This window comes from Bacillus rossius, assembly GCF_032445375.1.
Source record: "Bacillus rossius redtenbacheri isolate Brsri chromosome 4 unlocalized genomic scaffold, Brsri_v3 Brsri_v3_scf4_2, whole genome shotgun sequence".
NCBI classification, from domain to species: domain Eukaryota; kingdom Metazoa; phylum Arthropoda; class Insecta; order Phasmatodea; family Bacillidae; genus Bacillus; species Bacillus rossius.
Genome location: NW_026962011.1, coordinates 7,697,292 through 7,712,258, shown reverse-complemented (window position 1 = coordinate 7,712,258; position 14,967 = coordinate 7,697,292). Strand labels below are relative to the sequence as shown.

The 14,967-nt window shown below is 36.0% G+C and overlaps 1 protein-coding gene across 2 annotated transcripts in view; it reads left to right on the top strand.

Moving 5' to 3' along the window:
* Positions 1-14,967, top strand: part of LOC134542196 (constitutive coactivator of peroxisome proliferator-activated receptor gamma-like) — a 131,212-nt gene that overhangs the window by 99,351 nt on the left and 16,894 nt on the right. For both annotated transcript variants that reach the window (XM_063386259.1, XM_063386260.1), the window contains exon 9: positions 11,515-11,684. In XM_063386259.1, the coding sequence (XP_063242329.1) occupies positions 11,515-11,684 (170 nt within the window). The remainder of the gene's footprint in view (positions 1-11,514; positions 11,685-14,967) is intronic.

The window sequence follows — 14,967 nt, the reverse complement described above, 5'->3', positions numbered from 1 at the left end:
GGCGGGTAACTGTGTCCGTGAGGCGGGATGATAAGGGCGGCGTTTGCTGGTGTTTCTAGCGCAGTATCCCACTCTAAGCGCAAGGCTCTGAACTGGCACGCAGTCAGTCTTCTCGTCGTCCACACGGCAACTATGAGATTCGAGCGGTAACCATAACATGATGTGACGTAGAAATTAAGAGAAAGGTGTGATAAGTCCCTCAAATGCTTTCAAAAATCTGTACCAGCTGTTTCATGCTTAAAAAATTACTCTGAAAACACGCGTTTTAGCAATTTTCCCCTCTTCTAAAAGCGAGGGGGGAACCTAAAAAAAAATACTGAGAGCGCGCTGCCATTCGTAGACATAGTAGAGAGTTCTCCCGCTAATTGGGGTTAGTAGATACCTTCACTAAACAGCTGCCCAAACGGCCCTCGTATACAGTTTAAAAAAAAAACATGGAAACAGAACAACTCATCCACCCTCAGCATTTACTTAAGGGTTTTTCGTAAACAGACACCACTTGGATGTCTTGAGTGGTTATTAAATTGCGTGGGATTCTTTTTTTCTATAGTTCTGCACACGGTATGTGTGCCCAGGTGGGCGGGTGTCTTAAAAAATGATGCAGTTTTCGGAACTCTCAAAGAGATAGAGCGCCATCGTGGAGTGACGCGCCGATAAACCTCTTTTCGTCGTCTGAGAATCCCGGCTTGTGTCCTGGATAGAATAAGTCTCGGTATTACGGCATGCGCACACATGTCAGCAGCAAATGAAATAGAAATTCTTGGGATGTTTCTCCATCTATCTCTTTCTCTCTCTCTCTCTCTCTCTCATTTTTCATTCCACTCCTTTCCGTGAATTTCACGAGTGGACGCAGGTTCGTCGAGATTCGTTTCGACGAACCAGAAGCGAACCATATGTTTTGAAACATTAAATACGTATGAGACAGTGAAATAGCCTTCACACCTGTACATTACTTTTAAAAAAAAATCAATATACTGAAGTTCTCTGATTCTTCTTTGAATTCAACTGATGTGGCAGTGATTTAATTACATTTAACTTTAAGTACAGATTCACAGTAAATACCGCCATGCACATACTAACAAAAGATCGTAAAATTTTTTTTTACAAAATGCTTTTTCGATGGTTTGAATCACTGTATCAGATCCAGAGTATGAAGTGTCGATGGGAAAAAATCTCGCCACTATAATTTAATATAAACCTAAATTACTCTAAACACGCGAATTTTTCTGGTAATAAATAAGAAGGTCTACAATTATGTTAACTTCAGCTAGCTATAGGCGCCATGTTGTATTTTTAGATTTTTGCTTTGGAACGTCGAGGTTTAAGTGATCTACCATTATGCATTTAATCAAACAAAACTGTTATCAGGCGAATCGTACACATGCCTCACACGTTTTACAGATGCTGATGGCATGTGGCACATATCTAGCAACAAAAATTTGTTAAGAAAACATGATATGTGAAGCTCGTGTAGAGAATCATCAATAGTAATTGATTATGTTTAAAACAAGTAATGACTAGTATGATTTGGATACTTCTGGCGCAGTGTATTTATTACGGGCCTGTGGCTTGGTGGCTTACTCAATTGTGGCTTATCAATCGTCATGAATCGGCCATGTTCGGGCGTGTCCGCCGCTCGTTGATTACGATCAGGAACTCGGCGGCCATTTTGGATGTCTACACATCCGCCATCTTGTAATCCACAATTTTTGAAAAATCTGTAATTATTTAGCTATAAATTCGAAAAAAAATTCTAAAAATTCTTAAAATAAATAATTATTTCGATTGATTTCTGTTGCCACCTCGCTCCGTCGTAGAGCACTCGTAGCTGGGAGCATGCATGTGAACTTGCTCACTTGGTGTTAGGTAGGTACTCAACGCTGACTGCTTCCTGACCGAGCGAGAATAATTGTTTGCTGTAAACCTTTGTGGCTGCTTTTTTTTTTGTTGCGGATTTTCCCTTAATACTAGTTGTGTTTTTTTTTAAATTTATTTTAATCCTGGCAACATTGTGGCATTACCAGCAATAATCAGACCCAACGTGTTCTCTGAAATACCAAGTGTCGTGAGGTGAATACGAGTGCATAAGTAGGTACATTACGCGTTGAAAGCAGATATTCCAGTTACGACCTTGTAGTATCTACTTGGTCAGAATTCAGCCTTTTTGTTCGCAGCGCCACTCTTGGGCAGTATTATCCGAACGCTGTGCAGCTGTCCCAAGTCATGAATCGCAGGAAGCAACACAACAAGGTTGCTGTAAGGGAGGGGCAGGGTGGGTTCATGCTTCTAAAGAAAGTCACTAACGACCTTAAAATAACGAATAAACGGCTCAATTTGTGGCCACTGAATACGAAAAATTATAGTGTAAGTAGCCTTCTCTTTGAACACATATTAGGACACAATCATAAGCAGCGTAGCCCATATAGTTCATAGGTGTCACGTTTTGAGAAAAGCACTTAAAGGTTATCAAATAAAAAAAAATGCTTATTAAAGTTTATCATCTTTTGAAAATTTTTCTGGGGCAAGAACACCGGATCAGCCGATTTTCTGTGAACCCGGTGGTGAGGGGGGGAGTATATTTCATACCACTCCCCTTAGACCCCCAAAAACAGGCCTATCAAAAACGTATTCTTGTTGTAGCTTCGTTTGGCCCCCTTTAACACAAATCCTAGCCACGCCCATGCTGTACAATTGTGATTTTAAGTTAATTTTCCTTGGCTGGGTTCCACGTTTTTTTTATTACGCTAAGACAAAACGGCTTAGTGAATTTCAAAGAACAGCGTTTAGGCGCGTTATGAAGAAATTATGATATGCGCGCGCATCACTCAACGAAATTTTCAAGGGATAAAAAAAGTTTAAATATAAATACAAATTACATATGTGCTTATAAATCATATAGGTACTTTAGTGATTGATATCGAACACTGGTCCATATAATTTAAAAATATATTTATTTTGAATATAAGTGATATTGTCTATAAACTTTTTCAAGTGTAGGCCTATGTGTAAGTGTACTTTTTTAGTTTATGTTTCCGTGTGAATAATTTATTTGCATTATAACCTATAAATAATTACATTATTGTATAATAAATAATTAAAGTTAATAAATAAACATTCATCTTAATGATTTTCATCATTAATTATACGTTTTTAATTTTAATTGATTGCATGTATACTTTATCAACTGTATGTATAGTATCACAATTAATTATTTGCATGAAAAGTTAAAGTTAGTTTTTTGTTACGTATTTTTTATTTATAATTTTATTTATTTTTTAATTTATATTTGTGGTTAATTGATGCTTATTTAGGAAAATGTGAGTTAGTTTTCTTCGTGAGCTTCTGAATATTCCTGTCAATATATTGTTGGTTTTCTCCGTGTGCTTCAGTATATTTCTGATAAGATTGTTGTTGGTGTTCTCGTGTGCTCCTGATTATTCATGGCTAGACTTCTGCAAGTTTCATTTACTTGGTGAATTGCTGTTACTAAATCAGTACTTACTATATATAGTGGAATTCCAACAAAAGAGACATTCATTACTAGACGATTGTTGTTTCCTAAAACAACTAAGAAACACTATCATGAAGGACGAACTTCCTTCTCCTTGACGTCTAGCGAAGCCCTCCTTCTCTTGCGCTTGAGAGAGAGCATCCCACATCCAACATAAAAATGTAATAATATTTACCACTACGCAACACATGGCGCTATCTGTTGTTGAAAAGCAGAACTACATGTGACAAGTTTCTTGTATGAGATAAATAACTCTCTCTGATGAAAAATTAGCAAAAATTCTATTTGAGTAATTGTTCCAATCTAAAACTCTCAGTTTTCAACTGGCATTAGTCGCAGAAGCTATCATGTAATATGGATAGTTGTCTGTATCTGTATAAAAAATACGTCGCTGTATATACTGCGGCAAGTAGTTTACCTTGAGAGAAAAATGCTAAACGTCATGAGAGAAACGAGTGTATTTTGGGTTTTGCCAAAAACTATTTAATTGCAGTCAGTATCAGAAATACTTGGTGGAAGATATTTCTTGAATAAACATTGCAAGACCTGTACAACTAAGCTGACTAAAGATAATGAGGACTGATGTACAACACCGAGGAAGTGGAACGAAGGCAAAATATTAGACGACTATAATGATTATGAAGAATGTAAAAATTATAATGTTAAAAATACTATCCTATATCTCGATAATAATTTAAAATTTAAAACTAACGAAGAAAGTATCAACTTCATGGGAAATGAAAAGATATTTACACCAAATTCTAGTCGCCTACATAAAAATGCGAACAACGGTCAACGGAGAACGACTTGAAGCTGAAGCTGACAAGATCAAAGACTACGATGAAACGTCTGAAGCTGACATGATTGAAGACTGTGATGACACATCTGAGGCTGACACGATAGAAGACTGTGATGATGTACCAGAAGCTCACAAGATCGAAGACTGTGATGTAGCTTTGAAACCAAAACGTTGTAAACGATGTAAACGATGTGTTCAAATAAATTATTTTGATCAAGCTTGCGTTGATCACATTTGATGACGAAAGTGACTTTGAGGCAGTTTTAAAACGTAAGTCTCCAGAGATCTTAATAATATTTATTATAAACATGCAAGGAAGATGATAACAGCAGAAGAGATTGATTACGCATCATGGGAAGATCCTAACACATTGGTCGACAGGTTAAGACTTATACATGTTTGCTTTGTGCAGGAAACTATTCACACATCAAAGAAGTATTCTTCATACTCAAAGAATTGAGGGAAGTTCGCTACACACAATAATGACTTTTATTACTTGCATGTGTGTAAAATTGAAAAAAATCTATATATCGGATTTCAAAAGTGATTGTTTTATTTCTCGAAATATAATTTCTATCTAACGCAAAGATCTCGTCATACAGCTTGTAACTTAAAGATGTAAAAACTGTCACCATTGACTGACAATATGGAGAGTAATAATAAAGCCATACCAGCATCATGCCAAGTTCGATCAAAATGCAATTGAAATCAGTTAGAGCCAAATTTAGATTGAGCAGTTAGAGCCAAATATAGATGGAACAGTTGGAGCACTTAGGCGATTGAAGCACTTGGTATTGTTGGAGCAATTTGAGCATTAGAGCATTGCCTTTTGGAGCCAATGACTGTTGTAATTAAAGACAGTTGAAGCACTTGGAGCATTTGGAGCCGTTGGAGCCAAAGACAAATCCAAAAACTGTTGGAGGCAATGATTTTTGAAGTCAATGGCTTTTCGAGTCACAGACTGTTGGAGCTAAAGAATGTTGGAACCAATGGCTGTTGTAACCAATAAAATTTGAAGCCAAAGACTGATGGAGCCAAATACAGTTGATGGTAAAGACTGTTGGAGCCAAAAAAAGTTGGAGCTAAAGAATGTTGGAGCCAAAGACAGTTGGAGCTAAAGACTGTTGGAGCCAAAGACAGTTGGAGGCAAAGACATTTGGAGTCATTTTATCCTGCCGCATCTTGCGACTGATCGTATCCTACTGTTGATTCTGGATCGCTATGTCTGTAGTCAGGTCAATTGGCCTCGTGGTTCGGAGACATCTGGTCTATAGCCGGACATTGTACATGGCTTGGCCTTGTGGTCCGAAGACACTTGATCTATACGCCTAATATTTAACAAGATCTGGTTGGAAGGTATACCAAGTATCGAAAAATTAGACTTCCACGGTAGGCATAGTGACAACTTATTTCGTCGGACTGGTATCTTTTTTAGTGTCATTTTCGTAGAGATAATTTTTAATAAACTCCACAAAAGGTAATGGAAAACAAAATATAAAATTTATTTTAAATTTTAGTTACTCTTATCACTGAATACTAATCGAACCAAGGACGGGAATCGATCTAGTCTATCATTATTTTAATGATTAATTTTTTATGAGTTTTGGAATTTTTCCCAAATTTCTAACTGAATAATTACAGAATTTATATATGTTAGTCAATATGTCATCATCGGCTTACTTGAGACTGGTAGTAAAGAGTTTTAAGCCTCTTTAGGACTTTCCACCATATTTATTGAAAATATTTTTTTTCCATAAAATTAAAATTTTTTATTGGTCAAGTATCTAACCAAGGACAGGAACCGATCGAATCAAACAGTATATTAATGAATGATTTTTTAATGAATTTTGGAATTTTTCCCGAATTTATAGCTAAATAATATCGAATTTCCCAGATGGCGCCTAAGTGATTAGATGGCAGCCATCACAGTTATAAATGATTACCGCACTCTAGTGGGTAAAAATTAAACTAACATGGTGGTAGTGCACTCTAGCAAACGAAAACAAGATGGTGGCCTCCAGCAGACGAAAACAAGATGGCGGCCTTCAGCAGACGAAAACAACATGGCGGATGTAACGTCATACTAGCTTGTTATATATATATATATATACACACACACACACACACACACACCTTGAAACCTTGTCATTAGTGGTGGGAGGTCAGTCTTCCGGTTGCTTCCATAGAGGAAGGATCCATCGCAATTTTAAATCGAATTTTTTGCCGGGTTCAAACCAAAGACTCCATTATGATTTTTTATTAAAAAATTATTATAATTAATTTTTATAAATTTAAAAATTTCCCAATAAAATTCGTATAAAAATCACAGTTTTTACATTTGGTGGACAATTTTCAAAATGGTAGAGGTTTTTATATTAATATTTTATTAATTCGATATTTATAATTTTTTTAATTTTACCTGATTTTATAGCTTAAAAATTGCGGTTTTTCTAGATGGCGGCCTTAACAAAAAGTGCAATGTTCCAGAATCAAGGATGGAAGGTGTAACGTAAGCAAGGATTTGTTTTAATTTTAATTAAATTGTATTTAAGATTTTTAATTTTTTTTATTAATAAATTACATGTTTATTCTCGCCGGGAATTGAACAGAGGACCGAAATCGATTAAGTATCTAAAAAGTTTAAGTAAACAAATTTATATATATATATATAAAATTTCTGTATGTTTTGGTCGAAAATTAGAGATTTCATGTTTACAATAGAAGTCAAGGTCAAGGTCAAGGTCAAAGCTACCCACCAGAGGCTTATTGGAGGCTGGCCATGGTGAATTTAAGGTTCAATGGGGCATTTGGGTTCTTTCAAAGGCAAAAGTGTTTTGAGGCATTTCGAATTTCGAATTTTTGAATTTTTGAGGAATAAAACGGGAAATTTTCCATAAAATTGAGATTTTTCCCTCGAAATAGGGAAATTACTTAGAATTTTGAGTCCAAGATGTCCGCCGTGACGTCAGCGGAGATGGTTCTAAGGCAGCATACACCGCCGCCGCGACCACACGCAGAACCCAGTCCCCGGAACGGCTATCCTATACTACTACCGTCATAATTTTTTTTCTGAAAGATGGTTAAACTGGTTTGTAAGATTATTGTTATTTGCGTATTTTTAAAGGCTCTCTGTAATGTGTGGTGGTTATTTCAAATTGATTGGTAAATTTTAACTAAACATGTTTCGCTCAGAAACATGTCGATTAAAGAATAAACCTTAAATGCTGATGGCTGACGTATGTTGCTTGTGTAATGGCCGGAAACATTTTATAATGAAACGTTTATTTTGGATCGTCGCGCGGGTGAGTACCGCGTGTTCGCAATAACGGTTAATTTTCTGTCGCATCGCGTTCTTCGCCTCGCGCTGTCGCGCTATTGTGATTACAGCACTACACTACTTACGGCGCGCGCTGTTGCCAGATCTCTAACACTTTACGAAGAAGTTCAGGATTTATGTTTCTTTGTAATTCTGAGTGCGTGTAGTAATTTAAAATGTTTTATCCGATCACGCTTACAAATCTGTTATAAATCGCCTCTTTTTTTAAATTTAAAACAAGAAAAAATTCATACACATCAAATGATACGAATTCCTGCGAAATTTTTAAAGTCATCTTGATAAATAAATTAGAATATATATAATATATACATATATATTATCTATATCAGATTCCTTCAATTTCAAATAGTTCGATATTTGGCAACAGCGCACTCAGAAACAAGGACAGCGCGTTCGACTGTTAGAAAGAGAGAGCAATCGCCCGTATACTTCCACGCTGCTGTCCAGTAGCGGGACGCTCTATGGTTAATGGTCATGCATATTTCGCCAAAATATTCCGAGACTTAGTTATAAGTTAAAACACGGTAGCATCGTCTGTGTTTCGTGATGCGGTGAATTTCTTTCAGGTGCGTGCTGATTGTTACAACACCAATCACAGTGATTCATTGCGGGAGTAAACGCGTCCCGAGTGGCTCGGTCAAACGAGGCTTCGACTTCTCTCGCAGACGGCCGCCAATCGCAAAGGAAGAAACCGCTGCTGCGGGTATACCTTGTTGCAGTCTAATAGGCGTTCAGATTTATTCGCGAAAAATGCCTGCCTTTATCTATGGTGATTCCACCGTCCCGTCCGTGGACTGTGTGTGACTCAGCTGTTCCACGGCTGTCGCAGTAGCTCACGTCCGACTGCCGCTTGCGACCGCCCGTCGGCTCTTTGGATGTCGGCGAGGCGAGTAGTGTGTGTGTTCTGTAATGACGGTAGGAAATGGCGGAGGAGGTAGAAGGGAGGGGGGAAAAGACCTTGGCGTCATCGCTCGCCGGGGCGAGCGAGCGGTTTTCCCCTCAAGGTGAGGAGCTACTTGCAGGGACAACTTGGGAAGACAGAAAACCTCTTCCCCCGCTCCTCCCCCCCCTTCTCCTTCGCCCAACGCCGCGACGCGGCGAAATGACACGCGGGAGTGCGAGGGTGTTGCGTGTTGGAACACGTGACCTTCTTCGCAACGTGAACGAAAACTAAATGGCCGGACCGCAAAGCTGATCGCGATTACTGACCAAATGCTCGAATCTTTGAGGAATTAGCAGTTAACACCCATTGTACTGTAAGCTGACAGGGACTATCATGAAGAAATATAAAGAACCAACCCCACACTTAGCCGATGACCAGCTGTTCGGAGTGTTTGAATGTTCCTGGTATCCAACTGTTTTGAGTGACCATAGGGACGGATCTGGGCTTTCCTTCTCCTGGAGGCAGAAACTTGAATCCCCTCCTTCCCAACCAACAGCAATAAACTTAACAGTTACACGATTGCGTGGGTCTAATGTCCGAACTTCGAATAACCTACCGCTATATGCCGTCTATCCTGAGCCTGCGTCCACTCCTTTCCCTACCCTCTCGAATGTAGCTTCTGCTTGTATTCCTCTCTACAAACTGAGTAATAAATAGAGACTGGAAAAATTTGCATTTTCATTGACCTCTAGGATAGACTGCACGATCCTATAAGTACTTCGGAACATTCCATCTGTTCATTGGCTACTAACTCTTGATAATCAGGATACTTGTGATTTGATAATATTATGTTAAAGGTTTTCCATTGGCTCAGATAATTTCAGGGACATTGTGGTCCAATCACTCAAGCAGCGTGATGAACGAGTTTGGATTTGAGCCTACCGCGAAATGAATCCGCGAATTTTTCCGGTCTGTAGTAATAAACATCTCCACTCAAAACATTAAATATTAGTAGATGCTGTGTAATTACTGTCTAATAACCGGCGGCCTTGCTCGTGCAATCTCAGGGTATTGCTGTATCATAGCATTGCAAGAAAAGTATGTGATTAAATCCAAACATTTTTGCTAAAGAAATAAACACAATAAACTCTTAGGTGTACAAAATATTTTATTCGTAACAAAAACGTTCATTAATGGTATTTTTTGAAGTGGTTATGCGTAAGCCTTTATAATTTTTTGTATTGATTTAGTATCAGATTTTATTTCCCTGATTTAGTATGTCCGAGGTATATTTTACCTTGACAAATTACAACACCTTTTTTATCATGAGATTGTCAATTTAAAAAAAAATTTCCTTTCGGCACAGCTTACATGCGTAGGTAGATTTAGAAGTACCTATTACTTCTGGAAATGTTTTGGTAACTTATAAATTCCTGTAACATTTTAAGAACTTAAGGTACATGATATTCTATATGTTCTCCAATATTTTAAAAGATCGATAAAACATTTTCTCATATTTCATGCAACGAAAATATTTCGAATGTTTTTTTTTTACTCATTGCATCCAGCATTGAATAGCTTAAAATGAATGTCACATTGTGCCTACTAAGTTCGTTATAAAAAAATTTACATTCAAAGATATTTTTTCATCCTTTGCACTAACAAGGTCGTATAAAAATTTGCTTTGGACTAAAGATGGTTTAAAATAAATTTTAACAAATTTGATGGTAAGGGAATTTTGAATTGTTTTTTATTTCAACCCTGATGTTACGTTAATAGTTCTTCTCATCAAAAATTGTTTCAGCTAAACGTTTTACATAATGTTTAAAAATCTTACAATAAATTACAACGGATTTGATAGTATACATACAAAAATGTTATGATTTATTGTCTTTCAACCCTTGTTATTTCCACGCTTTGCAGTAAAGGTAGGTTACATAAAAATTTAATTAAGATAAACGTTTTTTTGTCTTATCAATAATTGTTTAAGATAATTTTTAGAATATTAACATTTAATTGTTGTAGATTTTTAGTTTTTGTAATAAGTATGTCATGATTTTTTTTTTTATCTCTGTTATTTCCCATCCTTTGCAGTAATGGTTGGTAGTATAGAAAATTATTTCGGACGAAAATTGTAGATACATTTTAAGGTTTATCGATAAATAACAAAAATTTTAAAGTGTGCATGGTACGGAAATTATGACTTTTTTTTTAAATTCTAACTCTGTTTTATTTTAACCCCTTGCAGGAATGGTTTGACTATTCAATAATAATTTTAGACAAAAGTTTAGAGATAAAAATGATAAGATTTACCAAAAAAAAAACTAACCTGATTTGACAGTGTACATACCAAGGGAGTTGTGAATTTAGTTTTCCTTCAAGCCTTTTTCCCCCCACCCCTTGCAGTTATGGTTATTCGTATCAAAAATTTACTCAGACAAAAGGTTTTGTTGTTACTCCTACGAGTTATATAGGTACATATAATGCGTTCAAATGGATGTGATATTCGTTTGTCATATTATGGGAGTTATAGATTTTTTTATGATTTTTTTTTCTTTCAAAAACCATCCACATATTACCCCTTTAGTCGGAAATTTCCCCTTTAACGTTCTCGACCGATATTTCTATCACTATATTTTTTCATGTATCAATTTGGAAGTGATTTGAGCACAATCACGGCATTTATCTTGTCTATAAAAATGATATATATATATAAATATATATATATATATACTCTTAAGTTGGCGATGGTTTTGGGCTCATGAAACGAAAAACTATATAAAAATTTTCCGAAAGTCGTACCTTAGTAACGGATACTCGAAATCTACCTAAAAGAGAAAAAAACCTGTTTCATTTTAATTAAAATTATGCTATTTTGACACTATCATTTATTTTGGTTATAGCCATAGAACATGCTACATGATTGTGTGACCTCGTGGAACAACCAGTGTCAGCCGCAGAGCGCGTGTCGTGTGTGGCGGCAGGCTGCCACCCGGGGCTGCTGGCGCTGTGGGGGGACCGCTCGGCCGACCTGCAGGACGTGCGCTGGGCGCTGTTCACGGCGGCCGTGTCTGCGCGCCTGCCCTCCGACCACTTCCGCCGGCTGCCGCCGCGCCTCGTGGTGCCCGCCGCCGCCCTGCGCTACTTGCACGCCGTGAGTCCCCGCTCCCCCGCGCTCCCGCTCTCCCGCTCCCCCGCGCTCCCGCTCAGCCCGGCTCGTGCAGCGAGTCAGGGACGTCGGAACGTTTTCATGAGTGGGGGGAGGGTGAAAAGAAGTATCACACTTACCTCAGTCCTAGAGCGGGGGGTCCGGGTGCCCTCCCCCGGAAAAATTTGGAATTTTAGATGAAAAATTCTGCTATTTAATGAGTTTCCGAAACCAAAATATTAAATACACCATTCCAAGAATTTGATGACGTGGTATGTATTAAATACTGCTCTGACAGTAGATGCAGTACAATTTAAATAAAATACCATCTAGGAATTTCGCAATCATTTTACAGTATACTGACGATCATAAATTTCGATTTTCTAATCAATGTGATCACCAGTGCAACGTTTGTAACTACTGGTTGAGAAAAATACTACTTACTGGGACCAAACATTTTTATTCTGGGAAAAAGGTGGGGGGGACGAAATGCTACTCTCGCCCCCCCCCCCCCTTTCCCATGCATAACAGCACGGGGGCGAGTCGCCCCTGCTGCCCCCCCCCCCTGTTCCGACGTCCCTGCAGCGAGTCTTGTGTCGTCAACAATACATCAAGTACAAAAACATGTAATTTCTTTATTTTCAATTCTGTGAGAATATCATGATACCAAAATGATTTCTGCTGATAACTCATCCTACGTATACAACCAAAAATAATAATAATTACGTGAGCGAGTTTTCAGTACTCAATAACCATCAAATTCAATGTGTCCCCGCGTGATTCGCCTACCAAATAAACTTAACAACACAAAACTTGGACAACAAAATTTTAAGTTTATTATTTATTTTTTTTTAATATAATGCCAAGCGTATCGGTAATAAATATACTGACCAGTAAAATATTAGCTTTTCAAGTACATACCGAAATGACTAGATATGCGAATCTCACACTTACTTTCTTGCGCACCCCGACAGAATTCGCTGCCTGGATCGTACCCGATGCTTGCCACCACCACCAGCCGCAGATGGCAGCATGAATAAAACGGAAATTTTAAACTATTACGAATGGCTCCGATTAAAACAAAATAAGACACGAAACAATCCTTAACAGAAGATTTAGAATTGATTTCCGACAAGGAATTTTATTAAAATGCCATCTGTTTTGTTAAAATTCATTGAACAGTTAATACTATAAAGTTTCCGCAAAAGTTAGAAGTTAAACTTTAATGGCATTACTAAAATATTAACATGAAACATTTTAAAACAAATATTATAACACTAAGTATATGCTTTATGTTTGTATATGTGTTTTTGCTTAAACGACTGAAATCAGTAAGTAAATAATTACCACAAACGAACCTTAACATCATTTTGCTGATTCAACATTGTTATTACATAATTTTTTATATTTTAATGTTATTATTTTGTTAAAATGTTATTTTTCAAGTGACGAGATTTGAAAAACATTCCTTCAGGCTTATAAGCACATGCTCTACCGCTGTGCTACCAAGCACATTGACATATTGCAAGGATAATATGTTTACCTGTATAATCATTGTAATACAAATTTCCTTATGTATTTTGAAACTTGAGATAATTTTTTACTATGATTATTTTAGTTTACCAAATATATTACAGGTATTTTCACTATCATAAAGTTTCATTTGGTTTACCAATACATTTGGTATGTACCCTAATGTTTATGAAAGTGACTATTTACGGGTTTATTTTGCTACACATGGGTCCGCCATCTTTGTGTCAAATTTCCGTTCATCGACTTCCCTTCCATTATCACAAAATTACTCCTACCAAATGCCGTATAATGAGAGCTAAGATGTTTACACATCAAAAGTGCTAATAAACGACACTATAAAAGATATAATTTCTTTGTTGAAAGATTCCTTAAGCGGGCCGTACAAAGCCTGTGTGTGTCTGTGTGTGTTAAGTGTAAGTTCCTTTTATGTACAGAGATGTGCTATTATTTTTTTCTCCAGTAACCTTAGTTTGAATATTGTAACTAATACAATGAAAATACAGATTTAAGATTCAAGTTTTGTCATATATAGATTTTCTGAATTTATTGTTGCAGATTATTTTCACTCCAAATTTGATCACATTCATTTTTTTCTAAATTCTTTCAGTGGTTTAACAGTACTTTATGTTACAATAAACATCAATTAAAAACATTTAATAATATATTTTCTCTAAAACTTTTCATCCAACTATAAAATATAACACACTGTGTCCACATACCAAGTGATTACTGACTCACACTGGTTAGTTACATATAAAAATAAAATTTTTAAAAAAAAGTTTGTTTATATAGATTTGATACCCTTATTTAAAGATAAAATATCTTTCAGCCAAAGGTTACTTAAAGTAGGCTCTTACCAGTTCTTCAAATGTAGTGCTGATTCAAATAAGAGACATCTTTGTATTTACCTCACTGGATAAAAAGAAAAACTGTTTACAAGCATTGATTCACAAAATGAAACAAATCAACAGTGTATACATAGATTCTTTTATCAAGTTACAGCCCTCTTGTCTTGTAAAAATAGTATAAAATAGAGACATGGAAAAGTAGAAAAATTGGTGGTTAAAACATGTACATGTACATGTGTACAAAACATTATTTAATGATTGTAAGACCATGATTACAATCATAGGTAAAGGATGAAAATGATAAATTTTAATGTTGTATATTTATTAGTTACTAAATAAATCTCATTAAGTAATCTGTAGCAAAAAACACCTGAAAGAATTAAAATTTAAAAGAAAGTTTTATAAAATAATTGTTAGAAAAGTATTTAAAATGTGTATATTTATTTGATTAAAATAAAACATTCTTAAAAACTTTAGTATTGATTTTATTGACTTATATTATGTGGTGAAGTTAAGGTGCCTTGTCTTAAACATAACCACATAAATATTTACAAAGTAGGTGGTAGTAGTAGGCGTCCTACATGCAAGTTAAGATTAACAAAAACTATAGCCATGAAAATCAAAAAGTACTTACAAATTCAATAAAATATGAACTTAATAAATCACTGGCAAATAAAAAAATAACAAACAAAATTAGTGCACAAGGTAAACATGGTTTACGTAACGTATACGCTATTAAAAGTGGAGTTTTAAAAATTTGTTTTAAAATCTATCTAATACTATAATGTTAACAGTATTAAAATATTCTGTAACAGATCTTTTTACAAAAACTGACCAAGACAAAAAAAATTCTAAAAATACAAATACGTTTTCTTATAATAATTCATACACTTTCACACATATTCAGT